Here is a 22,007-nt window from a genome sequence, read left to right on the forward strand (position 1 = left end):
AGATGGCCATACCCTCTCCTGTGGCCACTGATGGTCTGGTATTTCCCTAGCTTCAGTCCATTTCTACCCCACTCTGCGCCCCCCCCCCCCCCCGCTTTCTATGAGGTTGAAATGCCTCTGCGAGGCTGCTGCAGCCCCCTTGAACATCCTAGGTCAAGAAATGCCTGCTTTGCAACCATTGTGAGCAAGGAACATTTTACTAGACACATTTTTAATACAAGGTTTGGAAATCGTTCCAGCTGTGTGAAAATCAAGACATGCCAGGTCACCTGACCTTGAACACGTTAATTTGTTTTCTCTGCCCTGGACAGCAACATTGCTCTGGCTCTCGCTTGCCAGTCACCTGATTTTTAAGACAAATCAATGTGGCTAGAAACCTTGAGATCCCAAAACAACAGGCTGTTTCCCACCAGCTGAGGCAGCCCCTCTTCTCATCAGTGAGTGTTTTTGCAGATGGTGCCGAGGCAGCCTCTTTCGGCAGAAAAGTCTACTGCCAGGGCCAAAGGGGCTTGAGCAGCCATGCCTGAACTGCTCCACGTGGCCCAGAGGAGGCTGGCACTGAGCCAGGCTGACCATCTTGCCCGCAGGGAAACCCCAGTCCCAGGAGAGACCCGAGCATGAGGCTGTTGCAGCCGCAGCACTAACGGAACAGCCGATAGACCCTGGGGAGCCGCCCGTCCTTGCTGGCCAGCGCTGCCTGGATGTGTTCGTAGCTGGGCAGCTCTGACAAGTCCCCCAGTGCAGCCACCGCTGGCTTGTTTCGCAGCATCTTGATCACCACCCTCTTGATGTCGTTTGCGCTCACTTTGCCTGCAGGGAAGGAGAGAACCAGAGCTGTCGGGCAGTGCTGCACCAGGCACATGCTGGGCCGAATCTGGGATCTGCTTTCCACAAGAGGAAGGGCTCCGTTCACGTGCTATCTCTTGACCCAGATTTTGGGAAAGCAGCCCCCCCCCCCCCCCCCCCCCCCCCCCTGCCCCTTTTAGTAGTGTCTCTTGACTCTGTGTAGCACTTTCAGGGGTGCCGGGAAGGCCGCCCTCCATCAGCACAGTTGGCCCATCAGAATCTGGCTCCCACCCACAACGAGTATTTCAACTACCTGGTCCTTGCACTTCGTGCAATGTGCAAATCCAGAGAAATTGTTTCATTTTCCCCCCAATTACAAGCAATGTAGAAATTGGGGCAGAGCACACACAAGCCCTGATGCAAATGGTCTTTTGCAGAAGGAGTGAGTCAGAAGGAAAGACCAGAAGAAGCTGTGTGGCTGGCAGAAGGCAAGGCTCCGAGCCCGAAGGAATCAGCACAGCCGTGTGGGGGAAGGAGGCAAGAAAGGCCCGCGAACGGCACATGGGAAGCAGAGGAAGTCGGGCCAAGGGTCAGACTGGGAAACTAAGCAGAAGAACTGGGGCCAGCTGCAGAAGCACTTTCCATGCAAGGGCCAAATTCCATTTCGCTCAAGCTCTCCAGGGATGCCTCCCAGCAATGGAAGGGATGGGAAACACCAGCGCCGTTTGGTTTAAGGCTCTTGCCGCCGGTGAGCAAGCGCTAGGAGAGGCGTTCCAACCTCCTAGAACGGGGGGAGAACTGCATAAAAGCCAGGAAACCCTGAAAGGGTTGGTGGGTGTGGGGGAAAGAGGGTCCCACTTGGAGAACCGCGCCAGCCCAGACTGGGCCCTCTGCGTGGGTCCGCACCCTGGACCAGGGGGCTGGTCTGGAAGCCGCAAGGAGCCGAGCCTTTGCGGGGGGGGGGGGTCTGCCCCTCAGGAGAGGCACCGTCTTCACCTTCATGGCCAGGCAAAGGGACGGTTTGTTCTGGAAGCACCCGTTCCGTCACAAGGGGGAGCCCCGGGGCCTGCTTACCGATAAGGGCACAGAGCTCGTGGGGCAGCTTCCTCATGCCCGTGGCCAGCACCTGCCTCCCAACATCCTCGAAAATAACCGGCCGAGCCTCGAGGTTCATCATCAGCATGGACTGCAGCTGGGTCTTGGCTCGCTCCAGTTCCACCTGCAGCGGGAGAAGCGTTCCCTTCAGCCTCAGAAGGAGCAGCTGTGATTGGTAAGTCCTTAAGCCGGGGGTCCTCAAACTTTTCCACCAGGGGCCAGCTGAAAGGTGCCGGTGCTGGGTGCGGGCCGGCACGGGGGCAGGGTGCATGAGGGGAGGCAAGGTGGGGCGGGCATGCGCCGTGGGGCAGTGGCTCGCTCACTTGGAGACTGTTTTCTCTGAGTGAGTCCAAAACGACCGTGTGAGCAAGCCGCTGCCTCCCCGTGTGGGGGGTGAGGTGGGGGCGGCACGTTGGAAACCTCTGAGGGGGGCCAGATCTGGTGCCCGGGCTGTAGTTTGAGGACCCATGCCTTAAGCCTTTAATCTGCGGGGGGGGCAACACTCGGGTGGGGGTCTGGAGCCCGATTCCCTTACTGGGGGTTGTAAACAGCTTTGGTTGGTTTCAGAAAGGCCAGACAGAAAGACAATAAATCAGTCAGAGGCATAAACCGCTGTGGTGCAAGACAAGGCACTGATCAGCAGCCAGGGACTGATCTGCCCAAGCCTGTGCAGAAGGTCGCCAGTAAAGTCAAACGATCCCAGACCGAGCAACCCAAGCTGTTCCCAATCTGTATGCAGAGGGACTCCCTGCTCTTCCCTTAAAGAACATGGGGGAACCCCTCCTGGAGGAACAGGGGGCACTTACCTCTCCCACTGCTCCTGCCATTAAGACGAACTCCCGAGTGAGTATTTCCACCATTTCTCGAACCTGCAGTAAAGATGCAGGAAGAGCAGGTGAGGGCGCAGAAGCAGGGCTGGCGAGGGACCTCCAGGCAGTCCGAGGAACTGCAGCTCCTCTCTGGCAGGGGTGGCAGGGAGCAGGCAGCCCTCGCGAGGAACGGGCCAGCCTGGGCGAGGGGAGGGCACGGAAGGGCCGCCAGCCTTGCCACGCGGGTAAGCGAGGGAGCCGGCGGCCAGCCACACACCTGCCCGGAGAGCTTGCTGCTGGCCAGAAGTCTCGGGCAACAGCAAGCCGCTTCTTTAGCCACTTGGAGATTGCAAAAAGGGCACCGTTCATGACATGGAAGGAATTCAAGCATGCGGCAGCTGGGCTTAGACCTCGGGGCCAAAGGCTGAGCCCCTGAAAGAGTCCCAGAGAGCACTGAATGGTGGAGAGGCAGGAAGCCAGTCCAGCTGTTGATGGCTTGGTTGGCGTGGACATGGCATGCCCACAGGATGGACACAGCTCAACGCCGTGAGTGTCTGCGTACATGTACACATAAAATGTAAATATGGGCAGCCAGCGGGGGACCACACAGTTGCAGGGGCTCAATGGCACTTAGAAACATAGAAACAGCACGAGTCAGAAGGGGCCTCCTGGGCCATCTAGTCTGACCCCCGGCTCCAGCCGGCTCCACTCACAACATGCCCACCATGCGGACGTCCAGTCTGCCAAGTACTCTCGGGTGTAACCCATCAGGGCCTGGAGCCTTTGTAATGTCCAGTGCCCTGAGGAGCCCCTCGACTTCAAGGGGGGTGACTCTAATCTGTGCCCCTAAGTCCCCGGCCTCATCTAATCTCCCATACGGATCTCCCCCCTCCTGCTTTGGGGAGAACACAGAGGCCAAATAGTCATTTAGCATCTGTGCCTGTTCCCTCATATCAGTCACTGGATCTCCTTCCTCCTTATTTAGTGGTCCCACCACTTGTCTCCCCTTCCTCTTCCTATTTACATGCTGAAAGAAGCCCTTTTTATTGCTCTTGATATTCTTGGCAAGTCTCAGCTCGTAATCAGCCTTAGCCTTGCGAAGAATCCTCCTGCAACGGGCCTCCTCCTCCCGGTATACCCTTTTGTCTATTTCCCCCAGTACCCATTTCCTACGGAGGTTCCTCTTTCGTCTAATCCCTCTAACCACCTCCTTTCGCATCCAGGTCGGCGCTCTCCTCCGCCTCCCCACCTTACTGACTAGAGGAATTGTCAAGGCTTGCGCCTCCAAAACCTCCCTTTTGAGTGCCACCCACCCCTCCTCAACTCGCTTGCCTTCCAGTAACCCATCCCAGGGGACTTTCCCCAGTCTGGCCTTCAGGTGGCCAAAGTTGGCCCTCTTGAAGCCCCAGCTTCTAGTGCTCGACCTGCTGCACGTCCGCAGTCCCCTGATCTCAAAGCAAAGGATGGAGTGATCACTCGCATCCAGAGCTCCCCTAATCTGTACTTCATCTATCAGCTCCTCCCTGTTGGTCAAGACCAAGTCAAGGATGTTTCCCCCCCTCGTCGCCTCTCGGACCCTCTGTGTGAAAAACCCTCCCTCAATAGCTTCTAGGAAGCGACGTGACCTGGCTGTCACCGCCAAGTGAGTCTCCCAGCTAATACCCAGGAGACTGAAATCTCCCATAATTACTGTGTCTCTCCCCCGAGATATCCTTAGAATCTGGCCTGTCAGGACATCATCCAGGGTCTCAAGTTGACCTGGAGGGCGATAACATACCCCCACTGTCAGGTCCCTTTCCCTGTCAAAACCCCTAAGTTTCACCCAGACTGCCTCTGCCGAATCCCCATCTGTGCTGCATCCTATCTCACTGCATCCTGTCCCTTCCCTGACGTAAAAAGCCACGCCCCCACCGCTCTTTCCCTTCCTGTCCTTTCTAAAAAGGTGATACCCTTCTATGTTCACATTCCAGTCTTGCCTTTCATCCCACCAAGTTTCCGTGATGCCCACCAGGCCATACCCTCCTATTCCCAGGAGAGCTTCAAGCTCTTCCTGCTTGTTACCCATGCTCCTAGCATTGGTGTACATGCACCTCAGCTCCTTCCCACCACTTCCTTCCCTTGGAGTTCCCAGCCTCCTCCTTCCTCCCATCCTCCCTAATACCTGGCCCCTCTCTGAAGGAGTCCTGTCAGTCCCTGCAGTACCTCTAAAATCCTGCTCCCAGAGCCCTGATCCTCTCCCCACACTTGTCCAGTGCAGACATGTTTCTGGGGGGGCCTGAACCCACCCCCTCCTGGCTCAGTTTAAAGTCCTCCGGAAAAAGCTCGCTAGAGCATCTCCAAAGGACCTTTTCCCCATCCTCGTGAGGTGTAACCCGTCCCTTGCCAGAAGTCCATTGGCAAGAAGCCGGGTGCCATGGTCGAGGAACCCGAAGCATTTCTTCTGGCACCACACCCTGAGCCAGTCGTTCACCTCGGAGGCCCTCCTGTCCCTGCCTGGCCCAAATCCCCGGACTGGTAAGATGGATGAGAAGGCCACTTGGGCCTTCAGCTCCCTGAGTTTCTTCCTCAAGGCCTCAAAGTCCCTGGTGGTCCCAACCACACCCTGCCTGGCCACGTCGTTTGTGCCCACATGGATCACCAGGAACGGCTGGCGACCCCGGGAGTGAACAAGACGCTCCACTCTGTCCATCACATGCCAGATGCATGCATCCGGCAGGCAGCAAACCTCCCTTGTCTCCAGGTCGGGGCAGCACACCACCAGCTCAGTGCCCCTCAGCAGGGAGTCCCCAACAACAATCACCCGCCACCGTACCTTCCCGGTGCTGGTGGGCGGCTGTGCCCTGGCCCTCGCCTCTCCTGCAGCGGCCCCCTTGCCGCCTGACATCTCAGGCTGGGGGTCCTGCTGGTCCCCCGAGGCCTCATCAGCCCCAGCCTCCCCAAGCGGAGAGAACCTGTTTCCCAGCTCCAGATTGGTGCCAGGAGAAGGAAGAGGCCGTGCTGGCCTCCTCCTCCTGTGGGTGACACACCTCCATGTCTCCCCGGCTGCTCCTCCCGTGGCCTCTCCCTCAACCCTCTGTCCAGGGGGGGCTGCTCCCGGGGGGCCTGGAGAGCTCTCTCGGCCCTCAGGCCCCTCACCTCCTCCTCTAGCAGGGTCACCAGCTTGCACTGAGGGCAAGTGTATCCCTGCCTCTCCTGGGGGAGTAGGGCGATCATGTCGCAGCTGTCACAGCGGACAGCAACATCCGTGACTCCCGCCAAGGCCATCTCCTGGTCTGCCATTGGGAATCCCTTCTGAGACCTTACCTTGGTCCCCCGCCTTGTCTGTCCTGCAGTTCCCCTCACTTGCCCAGTTCTCCCAGACAAAAACCCACACACACAAGGATAAAATAAAATTTAAATTGGAGGAAAAACAAAGCACAGCACAGCACAAAAAAAAAAAAAAACCAAAAACAAAAACAAAAACAGACAGACAGGGAAAACAAAGCAAAAGAAAAAAGAAAACCCCTCGGCGTCCCAGGGAAGGGAGTTCTCGGACAGCCAGGGCCACAGCTAAGGGACGCAGATAAGGGATACACCAACGGCTGAGTGCAGCCTTATCAGTCCCTCAAGCCGCTGGCCTCACCTGTTGGCCTCCTCCTGGCCCCTCTGGCCCCGCCCCCTTCCTCTCCGCTGCTCCTGGCCCTCTGCTCCCCTGCCCAGCTCCTACCTTCCCTTCGCCAGTCCCCTGGCCACTCAGCCCTCTCTCCCAGCCTGTGTATCTGCTGCTCTGCCAAGAGGCCAGGGCCAAAAGCAACTTCTAAATGCTCTTCTCTTTCCCTGCGGCAAACAGGGTTTCTTTCCAAATAACGGTGTCTGGCCTCAGGGCAACGCATTGCATTCTTGTACAGTCAAGATGGTGCTATAATTTAAATATGCTTAAACTACAAAGCTGTGTATGCTCCAAGTAACTTTAAAAAAACAGGGTTGGCAAACACGTTTGTGCATTTGTGAAGCACTGAACAGCAACTGGGTGAAAGGGGAATATTAATTGTTTGCCTCAGGACTGAAATGTGTGTGTTTCGTGAACATTTCAAGGGAGCACCTGCCCAAGTCCAGGGCCCAAAATGATGGAACCACACCATCGCAGAAGAACCACCCACCTGTCGGGGATCTGCACTGGCATGGATGCACAGGAGGCCTGTGTCCTCGTAGCTGTGATGGTATGAAGTGGCATTATACATCCAGTGATGGCTGGAAAGAGAAGAGTATCGCGATGGGAAGGGGAGGGCAGATGTGCACAAGCAGCCCTGTGCCTGACCGGGCCTTTCCAGAAAGCTCCCGAGAGAGAGTCTGAGACTGCCGTGCAATCCCAGTTCATCCCACGGACCCCCAGCCCAGAGCCACCTGCATCACATCCTTTGGAGGAACCCGTAATGGAACAAAGAGCAGTAGCTGCTTCCGGGATGCTCAGCCAGAGGCCCGGGGTGAAGCAAACTCCTCTTTCTTTAGCTTCCCATCTGCAACATTCCTGTAATAATGCCCATTGTAACACAAGCCAAGTTTACAGAACCATGGACAGAATATACATTCGAAGCACCTTCAAAACACTCTAGAGATACTCCCTAAAAACCCATTTTCCCCTCTGGAGTTTCCGAAGTTAGTTGCTACCCAGAACACTTGGATAGGTTTGCACTTGACCCAGTTCAGACATCACAAAACTCCTCTGTGGGGGCAAGTCTGAATCCTGGGGTGAATGGTGCGCAGCAGCTCCTGCTCCACCGACTCACCGGTTGAGGACGTTGAGATACAGCCGAGTAAACATGCCTTTGCCAGGCCCACCAGCTGAGAAAGAGCCGCCTCCTCCCATCATCATGTTCAAGACAGCAAAGGGGATAAAGTCTTCCTCCTGGGCCAGAGGAGCAAAAGATGCTGCTCACCGTTTTCCATAAAAGGGCACAGCCCACCGCCAGACGAGCTGCAACTGACGCTTACCAGAAAGGAACAGCTCTCCAGCCCAATCATGATGTGGGTCAGTTCGGGGATGGGCGTGGGCCCCAGGCTCACATCAGACATGTCCTTCTCGAGCTGCAAGGAGAGAGAAGCTCATTGCAGGTCTGGCCTCGGAGGGGAAGAAGCTGAACGCGTGGCAAAGCAAGAACAGGCCTTCTCTGCGGAATTCCTTGTTACTGGCCCATTTCCAAGCACGACTCGGAGAGTGCGGGCTGCCCTTCAAAGCACGACAGTGGGGCAGAGTCTCGGGGCTGCGAGCCAATTCTTGCCCAGCTGGGGGTCTCCACAGGATGGGCCAAAGGCCGTGCTCTCCTTCCCCAAGTGCCAGTCCTTGGGTGGTTTCCCAGCCGCCGTGCAGTTTTTTCCTCCATTCTAAAAGGCTGACATGCCTCCCATCAATGGTTGCTACTGGGCAAGAGGAGTCTTAAGGTGATATACACCAGAATTTGCCCCCACCCCTGCTGGAAAGTGAACTGAGAGCTGATCAAGGTCAGCAGCCGAGCGGACAGCACCCCTTCTAAAGCCCCACAGGGCCCCTTTGTCCCTGCAGCCCTAGAGACACCCATTTATCCAGACACATTCGCACAGCCTGCAGTCTCGGAGCCAAGACGGTCAGTCCTCTGCTGCCTACCTTGAGGATTCCTCCTGTGTACTGGGAGACCGACCTGTCCACCCCCGTGGCTCGCTGTCTCCCCCACACTGGCTCAGCTCCAAGGAGGTACTTCTGGGCACACTCTACCAGATGCTCGTGTTCAATCCCCACTCCAGCGAGCACCATCCTGTCAGGCGTGTAGTAATTCCTCATGTATGACTGGAGAACGTCCCTGTCGATTTTCTCTATGTTCTCGGGCGGACAGAATCTGTTCAGTCCTACCGTGTTTTCTCTGTAAGCTGCCTGTCGAAGACAAGACACATGAAAATAGCTGCTTCCAGAGAGCACAACAGAGGGGATCCACACAAACCCTTCACATCTCTCAGGAGTGCAAGCCCAATCGGAAAACCTGCCAGAACTCCAGCAGTTTGCAGGGGCTGGCCTGAGCGCCGCCCCTGGGTGCCCACCCCTGCTAGTCCTAGAGGGAGAGCGTGGCCAAAGGGAGCCCAGCAGCCAGATGGGGGGGGGGGGGCAAGGGGCACCCTCGATGGCAGTCCAAGAAGCTGCTGGGAGCCGTCTCTGGTTGCTTGGCAGCGGCACTTTTAAACTGCACGGCAGCCAGGTTTTCAGCCCCACACGCTCATCGCTGCCGTGACACAGCCAGCACCTGTCTCCAGGCCAGACTGAAGCGGGACCCCCGTGGGACCTACCGCATGGATCATCTCTGTCAGCAGAGGCTCTGGGTCAGGCCTCATGTTCAGATCCTCCAGCTCAAAGCGAACGGCCATCCGGGTCATCTCAATCTCCCCCTCTGCCCCAAAGAGAAAAAGCCAGTGTGGTGCAGTGGTGAAGAGCATGGGACTGGGACTCAGGCGATCTGGGTTCTAGTCCCCACAGCCATGGAGCCAACTGGGTGACTCTGGGCCAGTCATAGACTCTCAGCCCAACCTGCCTCACAGGGTGGTTGTTGTGGGGATAAGATGGGAGGAGGAGAATGATGTAAGCTGCCTTGAGCCCCTTGTAGGAAAAAGGCAGGACATAAATCAAAAACTAAACTAAAATAAAATAGCCTGGAACCAACCCACTGAGGCCAGCCAGCCCGGCCAAGCTCCTGCTGAGGCAGTAATGGAGCCAGGCCTCTCTGCCATGGAAGAAAAGTGCTGCCCGGCGCTCCGAACTGATACTGGAGACGGCTCCACTGCACTTCTGCCATGGCACCAGCTGGCACCTTCTCCTGTAGGTCTCCCATCCCTCTGTCTCCCCTCTCTGCTTGCTCCTCATTCTCACGTGGCAGCTTGTGGCAATGCAGCACTGAGGCCAAAGGCTGAAGCCCCCCAGCCCAGGAGCTCCTCCGGCAACCAGCCAGAAAGCAGCACGTGTTGGTGGTGGCGGCAGCCAAGCTGGGCGGGAGCCCCAGAGGCACCAGGCTTGACCCTGCTGCTTTGCCTTCCTCTCAGGGGAATTTCAACCCGGTGGAGAAGGGAGGAAGGGCAGCTAATCGTTCTCCTGTTCCAGCCAGTGCCGATTCACACAGAGCGGTCCAGCAGACGAGCATCAACGTCTCATCAGCCATATTTAGCCTCTTGGTGCCATCAACAGATCACTTTATAACTTTATATTCCTGTTAGAATTTGAATAAAATTGGCTGTTTGTGCATAAGCTCTGTTTGGGTAAGCAAAAGGGTGTTTGTGGTTGAAGATTACAAGTTATAGTCCCTTGGCTTAGGGGGAGAAAGAAAAGAAGAAATATTTAGGAAAGAAAGAGGGAAGGGAGGAGGAAGAGGAGCATCTTTAAAACAATTTCTTGTTTACTTTATCTTGTTGTCTTGATGGTATCAGAACAGATCGGGCATTCCCGATGAACCTGAGTGGTCACTTGTCACCAGAACTTTCTCACAAAGGTAAAGAGAAGGACTAGACTTCGCTTGGCAGCAAACAAAACGCCAATCGGCAAGATCAAGTAGAGAGCGCTCAGAAGTTGCTCCCTTTCAAGTCGCCATCTTCCCTCCTCCCCTGCAAAGAGTGCAGCATCCATAGTTTCCATGTACCTGATAATCTGGGCTGTAGCACCACGTCCGCCAGCAAACTGACCACTGTATCAAGGCCTCGGGCATCTGCAGAAACGGCATACATCGTAGTGTCCCTGAAAGGTGAGCAAATTGGGGTTTCTGTTCAGTTTGGGACATGTGGCTTCAGTGAAACCTGCTGCCCAAACTGTATGGATTCCATGAGCCCAGGAGCACACCAATAAGGGTGGGGGAGGGACTGAATTCTTCCCATCAGCCTCCACAACAGCCAGATGGTATCACTGGGGTGTTCCACCCCCTTTTGCCTTTCTCTGCACTGACCCATCACCCAGAAGTACCCGATGCGCCTGAGCAAGGCCGATTTGTGTAAGAGGGTGCATCAGCATCAGCACAAGGATAGATTGGATTGTCTCCAGTCACAGTCACACAAAGCTGCATTTAAATGACAAAGAGCTCCAGCCCCATATGCAGGACCAGCCCACTCACCGCACAGGCAAGAAGGTCAAGCCTGCATCCAAGCAGGCCCTACCAGAGGTGCAAGCAACTGAGATGCGTAGAAGAATGTTAGCTGCACACCCAGTTGGCAGAAAAGGGAAAAGGAAAAGAGCAAGAAATGGAGATGCACAGCAGGACTGACATACATGTCGGATAAATGAAGTTACCCCGTTTGAGCAAAAGCCTGTTCTAGATGTCCTTATTTTTCCTGTTTGGTGTGAAGGACACTGCCTTTTTAACAGAGCAGGCTGAGAGAGAGACCCACCTTGACACTTGACAATCGCAAATGCCACCGTGTTTTTCCAGCGTGAGAAGGATCTCGTCCTTGCTGCCAAACTGAGCTGTAGACTAAACACAAAGAAGAAAAGCAGCATTGATTTAAGGCCAGCGTTTAGCTCAGGGTACAGATCCTCCTTTGGCCCAAGGGCTGAATTCAAGTTCAAACACGCAACGGTCTGCGTGGGTTACTTACAGAAAAGGCCAGCTTTTCCAGAAAATGGGAAATGCCACTGATGTATTTTGCTTCGTATCTTGATCCTGAATTTATAAGGACTGAACAAAGGCAAGAGAGAGGAGAATGACTGGGACAGGGGTTAATCCCCAGAAGCAAGCTTTCGTCCAAGTGCTACTAGAAGTTCAACATCAGGCTAATTTGAGCAGAGAAACCACCAACGGCACCTTTCTTACTCCAGCCCTGCATCATCAGTTTGCAAAGGTTTTCTAGACTTTTTTTAAGTGCCTTACAGGGAGGCACTTCTGCAGCATGCCTCTTCCCTCTCCCTTCCACTAACCCTAACCCTTTCCTGGGCACCTTTGGAATTTTGAAAGTGTGATGTGGAGGCTTTCACAAAAAGGCTACCCTGTGAGTCGGGTTTGCTCATTCATAAAATGGCTTGCCGTGGTCTCGGTCACAAAGCACTCATTTCCCAGGAGGCAAACAGAAAGAAGCCATTTGCCCCTGAACCTAAATACTCTGGAATCTCTTCAGATGATATAAATGACAAAGCAAAGCAGGTATGGTCTGAGGTCCAAATACAAAAGCCCTCTTTGGAATCCAAAGAGATGCTGGGGGCCACCCATCATTCTGCAGCAAGATAGGGGTCCTCTTTTTTTAATTACACAAAATCTTAAGACATTTTTTAAAAAAAACAGAAGACAAGGAGACCTGTGGATATTGAGAGAGGTGCCCACAGCCATTAACAGCATCCCAGGCATGCTGGAGACCCCAGGTGCAGCCTCTTGGAATGCCTTTCCAGCAGAAAGGGAAAAGTACCCTCATATCAATAACTGAAGTCAGGGTGACACACCCAGTGCTTCTGTGTACCCAACGGACAAGGTGCAGACACCCTGAGGAGCTTCGTGGCTGGCAAAGCAGAGCCGATTCGCCCCATGGCAAGAAGCACAGATGAGTCTCCTGTGGCCCTGCACTAGTTCCCAGAAGTGGCCACTGCTTCGCTTCTTGAGCCTGGCTAGCTGACATCGGCTTCCCTCTGCAGGAGGAAGAGTGCAGGAGGCAGGGCAAGCAAAGGGAGCGTTAGCACCAACCCCAGCCGGACTACTCATCCATGCCAGGGCTAAGTGAGGAAGCAGGGCCATTTCACCAGCTCTGCTGACACTCCACTTCGTTTTTTCCTCTCCCACCCACTTTCCCTTGTGTCTTTTTAGATTTTAAATCATCCCAGAGACTTTTGTTCTGGCGGAGGAGCAGAATATAAATACTTTAATTCAAAATCAGCAGGTCTCTTGGGCTGCGTGCATTCATCTAAATCTTGTCCCCCAGGAAAACTTGCCCAGCTGCAACCAAGCGTCACTTACTTCCAACAGTACAGAACTGCCCAAATTTATTTTGGGAAGCCACCTGCAACCCGTTCTCAAGGGTGTTGACTTTTGTCTCAAATCCCTGCTGGCCATCAACTGTTGCAAAGATGGGTTTAGGAACCCCCGGCAGAGGAGTTGTCAGGGGGATGCTGGGATAGCTAGCCCCACTGCTGTACTTTCGGTAGGCAACCAGTCCAAACCTGGAGCATAAAAATAGTGAGTATCATAATTTATTCAAATGTACATTCCTGAAAATGTATTTCAGGGCAGCTAGCAAATGACAGTTTATTTAAATTTGGTTTTTGCTGATTGAATTTAAGCACTGCAAGGCAATGGGAAGAGTGAGGTATCAATGTCTCTAATGCAGTAAATAACAAAATATGGCATACAGACTTGGCTGCAAGTGAAAAACTAGCACATCAGGGGGGAAAGGCACTGCTCCAACTGCTCTCTGCTCTGCTCCCTTTCAACTTGCAGAGATCACTTTATGTTTTAGCTCATATACCACCTTCAGAGGTTTCTACCATTAAAAGCAGCTCAGAAATAATTTTAGATAAATAGCTAATGAAGCAGCAGAGTCCATTCCACCAGTATGAAATAGCTCAAAATGGTGGTCAGGTACATATATGGGTTGAAATCATATGTGTTATAGTAAAATAGGGAACCGGCAAAGAAAAGAACAATCCCTTGGTGAAAGGTGACATATAAATGCCATGTGGTAGGCATGTCATGAGCGGGGCTGGCTGGAGATGAGGGTCAGACAAGATGGCCCAGGAGGACCCTTCTGACGCTCTGTTTCTCTGTTACTCAGGTTTTCCCCACTGTGGTGGTAATACCTATCATGTACACCAACTGTACACAACCACAATACTAATATAATGAGTCCTACAGCTTCCATATAGCCCGAAGCACCTGATCTAGGAAGCTAAGCAGGTGCCCATGAATGCACAGGGCAGCCATGCCACTCCCGAAGTCCTGGAAATGCCCTTGTTCACTACAGCTCCCATTATTAAAGCACGCTTCTGCTGGCTGCAGGCTGCTGGGAGTTGTAGTCATCACCTCCAGCGCGCAAGAGGACGGAAAAACAGAAGCAGAGCGAGTCAGAAGGCGCCTCCCGGGCCATCTAGTCTGACCCCGGCTCCAGCCGGCTCCGCTCATGACATGCCTACCTTGTGCATGTCTAAAGCCTGGCTCCCCCCCGCCCCGGGCTGCCTTTTCCTGGGGAGAATTTTGGGCCAAGGCTGCTTCTCCCCTCCCCTCCAGGTGACAAGCGGCGGGGGCGGAGCCAAGGCGGGGGAGGGCGTGGCCCCGTGTGCGCACGTGACACCCTCCCCCTCCCCCCCCGCGAGCTGGCCCGGTCGGGCCTCACCTGCGCGCCGAGCCCCACGCGCCCCTCCGCACCACGTTGGCCGCCATCTTGGCTCCCCTTCACGGCGACTGCCCGGTGGCGCGCAGTCACGTGCCCGCGTGCTTCGGGATTGGCTCGCCGGGCGGGACGCCGCGATTGGCCGGCCGGGCCGGCTGCGCAGGGTGCCGCTGATTGGCTGGCCTCGGACGTTGCGGGCGGAGGGGGCGCCGCGCGGATGGCCGGCCAGCCAGCGCTCCCGTCGCCGGGCGTTTCCCGAGCCGCTCGGCCGCCGCCGCCGCCGCCGGAGCACCGGCCAGCTCATTAGAGTGGTGGCCCGCCGTTTGTGCCTGTGGCGCAGAGAGTGGGCGTGGTCTCCCTGCACGGGACGGACGGGCGGGCGAGAGAGAGAAGAGAGGGGGCGTTGCGGTGACCTATGGCCGGGCCCGGCCGTCTCCCGACGGGCGCGGAGCGGGCCTGGGGGGCCCCCGCCGGTAAGGGGGGGACCTCCGAGCGTAGTCTCTGGGCCCTCGCGGGGTGCATTACTGCGCCTGGCGTGGCCTCTGAGCATGTGCAAAGCGCCCTTCGGGGCCTCTGGTGCGGCCCCTGAGCACGTGTCTTGGGCCCTTGTATGCCCTTTGGTACAGGCAGTCTCTTAGCACATGCAGAGCGCACTCTGCTTTAGACACGGCCCCGAGCGCGTGTTAGAACGGCTATTTGCCGGCGATGGTGGGGGGCGGCTTTCAACAAAAAACTCAGCTATGAATATATCGTTACAGCTTTTTCTGTTATTTGCTCATTTATTTTGAACTATTGCTGGTAATATTTTTATAAATATATAAAATATATCAAAGGTTATAAATCTAGTGTTTAAGTGCAATACAGTACTGAGCGCTTCATCTCCAACTAGCAGCAGCAGCATTATGGCTTTGCTGTTATGTAATTTAAGAACTTAGTGTTTTATTTTGGTGGGGCATTAAATAAGAATTTAAGTGCTTCTAAGACTGCAGTGTGGAAAGAGACAATTTTGGATTTCTTGGGTGGAGCGCTGGTGAAAAGGGATATAGGAGGAGCTGCTTTCAGCATGTGCAGAGTGCAAATGGCACAGCGCCTGTCCTCGTGTAGGCATGCCTTGGGCTTCAGTTACTTTGGGTTAGAAATTGGGCACAAGCGCTTCCAGCTGTAAAGGGGATATTTCCTTCAGATGGGGAAGCAAAAATAGAAATGTCGTAATTAAAATTGAGGAATGACAGGGGCCTCTAAGCCTAGGCAGAGTGTCTCCCTTTTCCCTGGGGAACATGGCTGTCAAAATTGACTTCTGGATAAGTTCTCCTTATGTGAGGAAAGGAGCTCCTGAATGTGCCTCATGGGCTGGATTCTGGAGCCAGCCAGCCAGCCATTGCTTCTTGCTTTTACCTGTGCACCTGCTTCTTTGCTTCTGCTTCCAGTGGGCCCCCCCAGTTGCTCCGGGGAGGAGGCCAATCCCTTTTCCTTCAAGGAGTTTGTGCGGAGCAAGAACCAGGCTGCCACCACCAGCACCCTGCCAGGGGCCCAGCGGACCAGCGAGCTGCTCCGGGAATTGAGGCTTACCAGCGGTATCAGCCCCCAGGTAGGGTCATGGGGTGGATGGACAGACCATGGGGGGCACTCTGTGGGGCAGTGTGTTCCTCACGCCCAGAGGAGTGGAGAGCTGCCTCAGCCGTGCACAGCCTTCCTCAACCCATCGGCCTGCCAGATGCATCGGACTACAAAGCTCAGCGTCCAGAGCATTGCAGCCCACACTACTGGAAGGCTACCAAGTTGTGGTCAGCTGAATGGTGGCACAGTCCTATATATGCTCAGGCCAGGAAGCACATCTTGCACCCACAGCATTCCTCAGCAGCCATGTGGTTATGGGGAACAGGAATGGCAGCCTTTGTGGGACAGTGGCTGTATCCACCGTGGGACCTGTTTATTTATTTATGTAAAGTATATTCAGCCATTGTTCAGCCAGCAGTGCTTCTGGAGAGGCAGTGACAAGATGACAGAGGGAAGAGGGAGAAGGGAGTGACAGGACCATAAAGGGAAGATGGGGAAAGGGCAAAACAAAGAAGTGGGAACAGTCGGGCCATTTTGCTGAGTTTGACTCATCTAGAGGAGGCTGGCGCTTGCTTGACCTTGTGCAGATACGAAATGGTTGGCAGCCTTGGGCTGCTTTTCCACACGTTGAGAAGGTAAACTGAGACTTGAATTAGACCAGCTCTTATCAGTATCATGACATGCAGAATGCAACTCGCTGTCATCAGGAATGGACACGGTGACGATTCTCTGTTGTGCATCAAATCGGCTTGGTTCCCAACAATGTTAGGTTACCAGTTATTTAAAGCCCTTTTATCATGCTTCTTAATCAGAGCAGCACCCGGAGCCTCTCGCATGCAGTCAGGAAAACAAGACAGTCCTTGCCTCCGGGTTTGCAATCTGGAAAAGCATGACATAAAAGGAAAAGGTGGTGAGGAGGGCAGAGCGGGGGAAGGATGCTTCTCTAAGCAGTGGAATGACGCTGCATTGCCTCCCATTCTATTAGGAGTCATCTGGGTTCTCCCCACTAGACAACAGCTCCTTATCGCCACAATCATTTGGACTGAGTCTGGACCTCCGAGAGCCGTTTTTCCCAGACCCGACGGTGACAAACTCCTTGTTGGATGATGAAGAGGATGACTGGAGCACCACATACCAGCCCTTGGCTGTCGAGGAGGCCCACTCAACCCGGGGCCCCAGTGCCTCGCTCAGCAGCACCTCTGACTCTTTGTACAGCAACCGGTCGGATGTGTCTGACCTTGGGTCCTTTTCTGCATGGCAGCTTGGAGGGAATGGCTCTCAGCCACAGGGCCCTCTCGGGAAGGGGGACCCCAGCTCCCCTCAAGATGGCGTGGCCACAGGGGATGGCTTTTTGCCATCTCCACAGCTGAGTTACGAAGAAGTGAGGGCCTAGAGAACTTTCTTGCATGTGCTCTTGGGAACCCATGCCTAGTGCTCTTCCTTCCTCATTTCCTTCTGGAGGGCCCAGATTAAGGTGTCTCCCGGGCAAGCCCTGAGGCCAGAATCCTTGCTTGCAACCAGCTGTGTTTGGCGGGTGCCTCTTTTCCATCTCTGGTCCTCTGAGAGGTGGGAGGGGGCTTCTTCACAGGCCTAGCAGCAGCCAGACCAGACTAGGAATTTCTCCCTGTTGTTTACATGCACACTGAGGAGCACACAGCACCCGGCCTCTCTCTCATCAGCAATTTGCAGCAGGGTGCAAAGGGACTGTGCTACCGGAGGTGCAGTCCACACATCTGTGAGACCCCAGGTTGCGGGTGACAAGTAGAACAAGGTGACCAGTGGCAGGCCTTGGGGGCCCCAGCCCTGGGGAAACCCCTCATTCTCTGGGCTCCTCAGTGCTTTCCTGGCTTGTCTGCAGCTCCGCATCCTATTCTGCTGCCCTGTTCTGAAAGGTTCTCCAAAGGCTGAACTGCCAGCAAATAAGAGCCTCTAGCGAAAGCTCAGCCAGTCTTTTTGGTGTTTGGGCCCTGCCCCTTTTCCATCGGCCTCACCCAGTGCAGAACGCACCCCTGAGAGATTCTGTGCAATGGAATCTGGCCCTTGGGTGGAAAAAACAGTCGGTACCCTGCTGTAATCACAGTCATCCCACAGTTCCACATTCTCCCTGCAGTTCACAGAGCATCTGCATCTTGGAAGCAGAATACACTTTGCAGGTGAAGCAAATGTAGTATGATTTCCTGGCTTTCTGCTTCTCTAGGTGCCAAATGTGGATTTTATTTTACTTTCCCAAAAGTATTGGGGATTTGAGGCAAATGTTTGTTGAATAATGTCCCATTTCTTTTCTTTTTTAGCTCAAACAAGAAAATTCCAAGTTAAGGAGTATGATCGCCCACATTGAAACCGTTTCTGAAACTCAGACTGCAAGGTGTGTAAGGTGCCGGGGGGCGGGGGGAGTGCTCTTGAATGGCACTTGCATGCACAGACAGAGCAGAGCGCGTGCAGCTCCTGGCACCCGGGTGAAGCGGCAGGACTCTTCTGTCTCAACATGCCATTGTGGACTGTGCCACTAAAGAACATTAGCCGAGGTTTTATGGAGAAAATGTGTACGTTAATGCCAGTGCTAGTTTTAAAAAGGGCAGCAGGCAATTGCCCTCTCAAAGGGGGCCTCCTTCCTTGTCCTGCACCTCGGACAACAGGCTTTCCTGAGAGGACTCTGCTGCCACAGGCAGGCCTGGTCTCAGAACACTCAAGTTCTGCTTCTCGCTTGGGAAGCAAATCCGTGCTGATAAAGTTGCTAGAGGAAGAAACAGAAACTCACGGATCTTAAACGCCTTTTCATCAGGCTGCAGCTAGAGCAGGGTGCTTAGCCCCCTCTCCATCTCTCCCGCCTCCCCCAGAGTGAAGCTGCTGGAAAGAACATTAGAAGAGAGCAAACGAAAAGAAGAGAAAGAGGCCCGTGACTTGGAGGCCATGGTGCAGCAGGTGGAGGAGAACCTCCAGCTGATGACGGTGCGTCTGACCTGCCGACAGACCTGGTCGCAGGAGTGCCTCTTGGGCTCCGTTCTTCCCGGCACCCCGTCCCTGGAAAATGCACGCTCCTCCTTATTTCTTGTTATTCTCCTCCCTTGAAAATGATGGGCATCTCCCTTTGGAAACAAATTCAGCCTCTCCAGGAACTTTGTGTAAACTGTTTTGAGAGCATATGCTAATCAAATGGTATATTAATGCTTTAAATAAATAAAATAAGCTGCCCGCTGCTCTGTTACTTCTGGGTAGTCCTGAGAAAGAAGCAGACTTTTCCGCACCATGCCACACTCGGTCCCTGCCCGTGGATCTTGGCACGTGCCAGTGAATATGTTTCACTGGCCATCCTCCTGCCCTTCCAGCTGTGTGATTCTGTACAGAGGTTTGGGCATTGGACCCATGAGACCCAGGGCTGAGTCCCCACCTGACCCTGAAGCTCACTGGGTGCCTTTGGGTCAGTCACTGCCTCTCAGCCAGTCTAATTCACAGGGTTTCCCTTGGCCCGATCTTCACGTCTGTTCCATGTGCTTTAATTCCAGAAACGGGCCGTGAAAGCAGAAAGCAGCGTGATCAAGCTGAAGCAGGAAAATGTACTCCTTCAGGTACAAACTTAGCTCCACTGACCTGGGCATTTGAGCATGTACACTCACCTTTGCTGCTCCTGGGGAGTTTGAGCCCCTGCAAAAAATCACATTGAGGGTGTCAGTTTCATCTCTCCAGGCTGCACCACCGAAATTTCCACCACTCCAGGGACTGACTTATAGGCAGAGTTTGACGCATCATATTTGCTCACTTCTCGCTGGAGTTTTACTCACCACCAAAGCTTGCTGGGAACTCCTGTGGTTTAGGAAGGGTATGAAAAGTACTCAGGCTTTCGTTTCCTGCACAAGCACACCCACCCACACCACCGGGATCCTACAATTGTGGTGCACCACAATCCTGATTGTCCCCTGGCAGCATAGCCATTGGTCACTCTGGTCATTGGTCAGTGAGTGACTTTGGGCCAGTTGCTGAATCAGCCTCCCCTACCTTGCAGGGTTGTTGTGAGGATGAAGTAGAGAAGGAGGGGACTGTGAACCAGCCTGGTTTTCTTGTGAGAAGTGGGAGGTGGTGAATGTGAGAACCATGCAGGACGTCCTAAGGGAATTCTAGGCACACCCTCTTCCCCGGGGTCCTCGGAGGGAGCTCCCTTCTGCTGCTGTCAGTCACTGACTTGATGGACCTCTCCCTGAAGGCTCAGGTAGAGAGCTTCAAGCTGGAAAAGGAAACCTTGAGGGCCGGCCATTCGGCCAACGTGGCATTAATGAAACGAAACGTGGATGTGGCCTTGCAGAACCTCCTTGCCGTTGTCACGAAGTCCAGATCATCAGTCCAGTAAGGTTTTTTCTTTGCTTCCTCTGTCTGCAGCAGATTAAAACGTGGGGGTGCGGCATCCAACTCTCGGCTTTTGATCGGGTGTGCTGCAGTTGTAGTTCAGGGATGCAGAACCTCGGACTGGCCCACACGGGTCCCAGTCTGGCCTTCTGGGGGTCAGAGGTCACATCTGCTCTCCCTGGACCACTGTGGACTGGGCAGTTTCCTGGCTTTTGCACACTTCTCCCCCCATTTTAAAGTTCAAAATACCATTTCCCCAAAGGGCGGGTTACTAACAGCAGGAGTGTTGTGCTGAGCTATGGGGCTAGTTTGGGGATGGTGGCCCTGAGAACTTCTCTGAGAGGGAATTTGGCTTTGGGCTGAAGGAGTCCCAGCTCTCATGCTTGCAGCAGCTTGCTGAAAAGTCACAAGCGTGTCCTTTCCACACAATACCGGTTACAGCATCGGGACTCTGCTTTCATTCCAGGCAGCTAATATCGGGTGCTGAAGAACTGCAGTTGGTGGCCGAGTTTCTCAAGTCCATAGGCAAGATCTCTGAGCTCCCACAGGATTCCTCATAAAACCCACTGCAAGGACTCCTAGGCCAGGCCCTACCGGCATGCAAACAGAAAAGTCAGCTTGCTCTCATCTTGTGCTTCCCTGGACTCCATCAGAATCTGCAGCTCAATCCAACTTAATCCAGTCACAATCCATCTTAAAGCATTTTGGAGAAGCAGACAAGGTTCTGCTTTTCCAGGCCACCAGGGTTGACTGGTCATCCACATAGGTCGGGACTGGGCAGTTTCTGTGGGTTGGGGGAGCTACATCGCCTCTCTTCCGGAACCCAATGGGCTCCTTCTCCGTTTTCCCACTAAAGGTGCGGGCCCTACGGGCAGGGTCACCTAGCAGATTTCTAAGAACCTAGTTCTGCTTCCAAATAAGATAATTTGGCAGAAAGATGCAGGGTTGCAACTTATTACAGAGGCAAATTTGGCAGTGAGGCTGGTGAGGGAAGAAACTCAACCGGCTGGAACAAAGGACAGCAGTGGGCTGCCATGTTACCTGTCTCAGCATAGCTTCCAGCTTGAATTGTCTAGTAAATTCTTGCTTAATGTGCGACTCAAAAACTAATACAATGTGTCTGAATCTACCTTCTCTGTGGAAATCTCATTCCAGGGTGGAGTAAGACAGCAGCAGCAGAGGCCTTTTTCACCTTTTGTACAGCAAAGATTTAACCAACACTATGTGAATATGTTGTTTTGAAGCGTCTTAATTCTTCTAGGTTTTGTAACACTATTTTTAAATTAAAATGGAATTGCAAGGCAGTAGTGTTCTATTTCCTTTGTTTCATATATGGAGTCCTTTCATCCCTTTCAGTAGTTGCTAGGGTAAACAGATGCAAGCCTTGTTGAGTTTAAGGGCGCTTATTTCCAGGTAAAGGTAGAGAAGAATGCAGCTTAAATGAGTGCCTAAACCTCAAGTGGCCTTCAAAGTAATACTAAACTGCTGCTGGTGGTAAGTTCCCAAAGAATATGTGACCGGTTACATTTAAAATGCATACAAGGAAGCAAGCATGTTCCAGTTTGGGGCGTATGCGGCCAGGACTGATCCCTGAGTTTCTGCTGTTTTCCTCTTCCTTCCCCATCCTGTTGCCCTTTGTGCCATATCTTAGAGATCACTTTTTGGCCAAAGTATGGGGTAAAAAAAAAGTGATCATAGATCAGAGATGGGCCTGGAGGAAGCCCCAGCAGAAGCGCCTTGTGCCAGCGCGCTTCAAGCACGCAGCGCCTTTGCACTCTGCTTCCTGTCGTTCAGGGGGCTCACAGCATTCTCCCTCCCACCAACTTTTGCCCTCACAACAACCCTGTGAGGTAGGGGAGGCTGAGGAGATTATTTGAATATTCGGTATTTGAAATTACCTATTTTAAAATACTTGGGCAGCCATGGTCCTGCCAGCCCATGGAGAAGCCTGCCTGTGATTGGCCCGGGTTCCCGTGGGGGCGGGGCTGAGGGCAGCTCGGGACCCTGCGTTCTGCCGGTCCGCTCCGCCTATCACGGGGCGGCATCCCGCCCCCTCTCCACGGATTGGCTACAGGTACTTAATGGACAGCCCCTTCGCCAGGCAGGGCGGTGTCACGGGCTGAAGTTCATCACACG

At 53.9% G+C, this 22,007-nt stretch overlaps 2 protein-coding genes across 6 annotated transcripts; one reads left to right on the plus strand and one right to left on the minus strand.

Annotated features, from left to right (window-relative positions):
• Positions 1-178: 178 nt before the first annotated feature.
• Positions 179-14,066, minus strand: PMPCA (peptidase, mitochondrial processing subunit alpha). The gene is made up of 13 exons (XM_044453171.1): positions 13,980-14,066; positions 12,608-12,810; positions 11,265-11,344; positions 11,058-11,140; positions 10,319-10,413; positions 8,982-9,082; positions 8,311-8,574; positions 7,662-7,754; positions 7,457-7,575; positions 6,830-6,920; positions 2,688-2,750; positions 1,861-2,005; positions 179-810 (listed from the first exon to the last, which is right to left on the minus strand). Exons 1-13 carry the CDS (start codon positions 14,024-14,026, stop codon positions 641-643), a joined length of 1,554 nt encoding a protein of 517 aa, XP_044309106.1. The 5' UTR covers positions 14,027-14,066; the 3' UTR covers positions 179-640.
• A 186-nt stretch (positions 14,067-14,252) lies between these two features.
• Positions 14,253-21,175, plus strand: ENTR1 (endosome associated trafficking regulator 1). Of its 5 annotated transcripts, XM_044453173.1 has the most exons (8): positions 14,476-15,564; positions 16,519-16,914; positions 17,825-17,898; positions 18,371-18,482; positions 19,037-19,099; positions 19,732-19,871; positions 20,338-20,396; positions 21,027-21,175. In XM_044453173.1, exons 1-8 carry the CDS (start codon positions 15,313-15,315, stop codon positions 21,083-21,085), a joined length of 1,155 nt encoding a protein of 384 aa, XP_044309108.1. In that variant the 5' UTR covers positions 14,476-15,312; the 3' UTR covers positions 21,086-21,175. The 5 variants fall into 5 exon arrangements, with proteins under 5 accessions (XP_044309109.1, XP_044309107.1, XP_044309108.1 ...); XM_044453174.1 differs by lacking the exons at positions 19,732-19,871; positions 20,338-20,396; positions 21,027-21,175 and adding exons at positions 14,253-14,449; positions 19,218-19,716 and having other exon boundaries at positions 15,404-15,564; XM_044453177.1 differs by lacking the exon at positions 20,338-20,396.
• The last annotated feature ends 832 nt before the right edge of the window (positions 21,176-22,007 follow it).

This window comes from Varanus komodoensis, unplaced genomic scaffold, assembly GCF_004798865.1.
Source record: "Varanus komodoensis strain SLA01 unplaced genomic scaffold, ASM479886v1 scaffold77, whole genome shotgun sequence".
Lineage (NCBI taxonomy): Eukaryota > Metazoa > Chordata > Lepidosauria > Squamata > Varanidae > Varanus > Varanus komodoensis.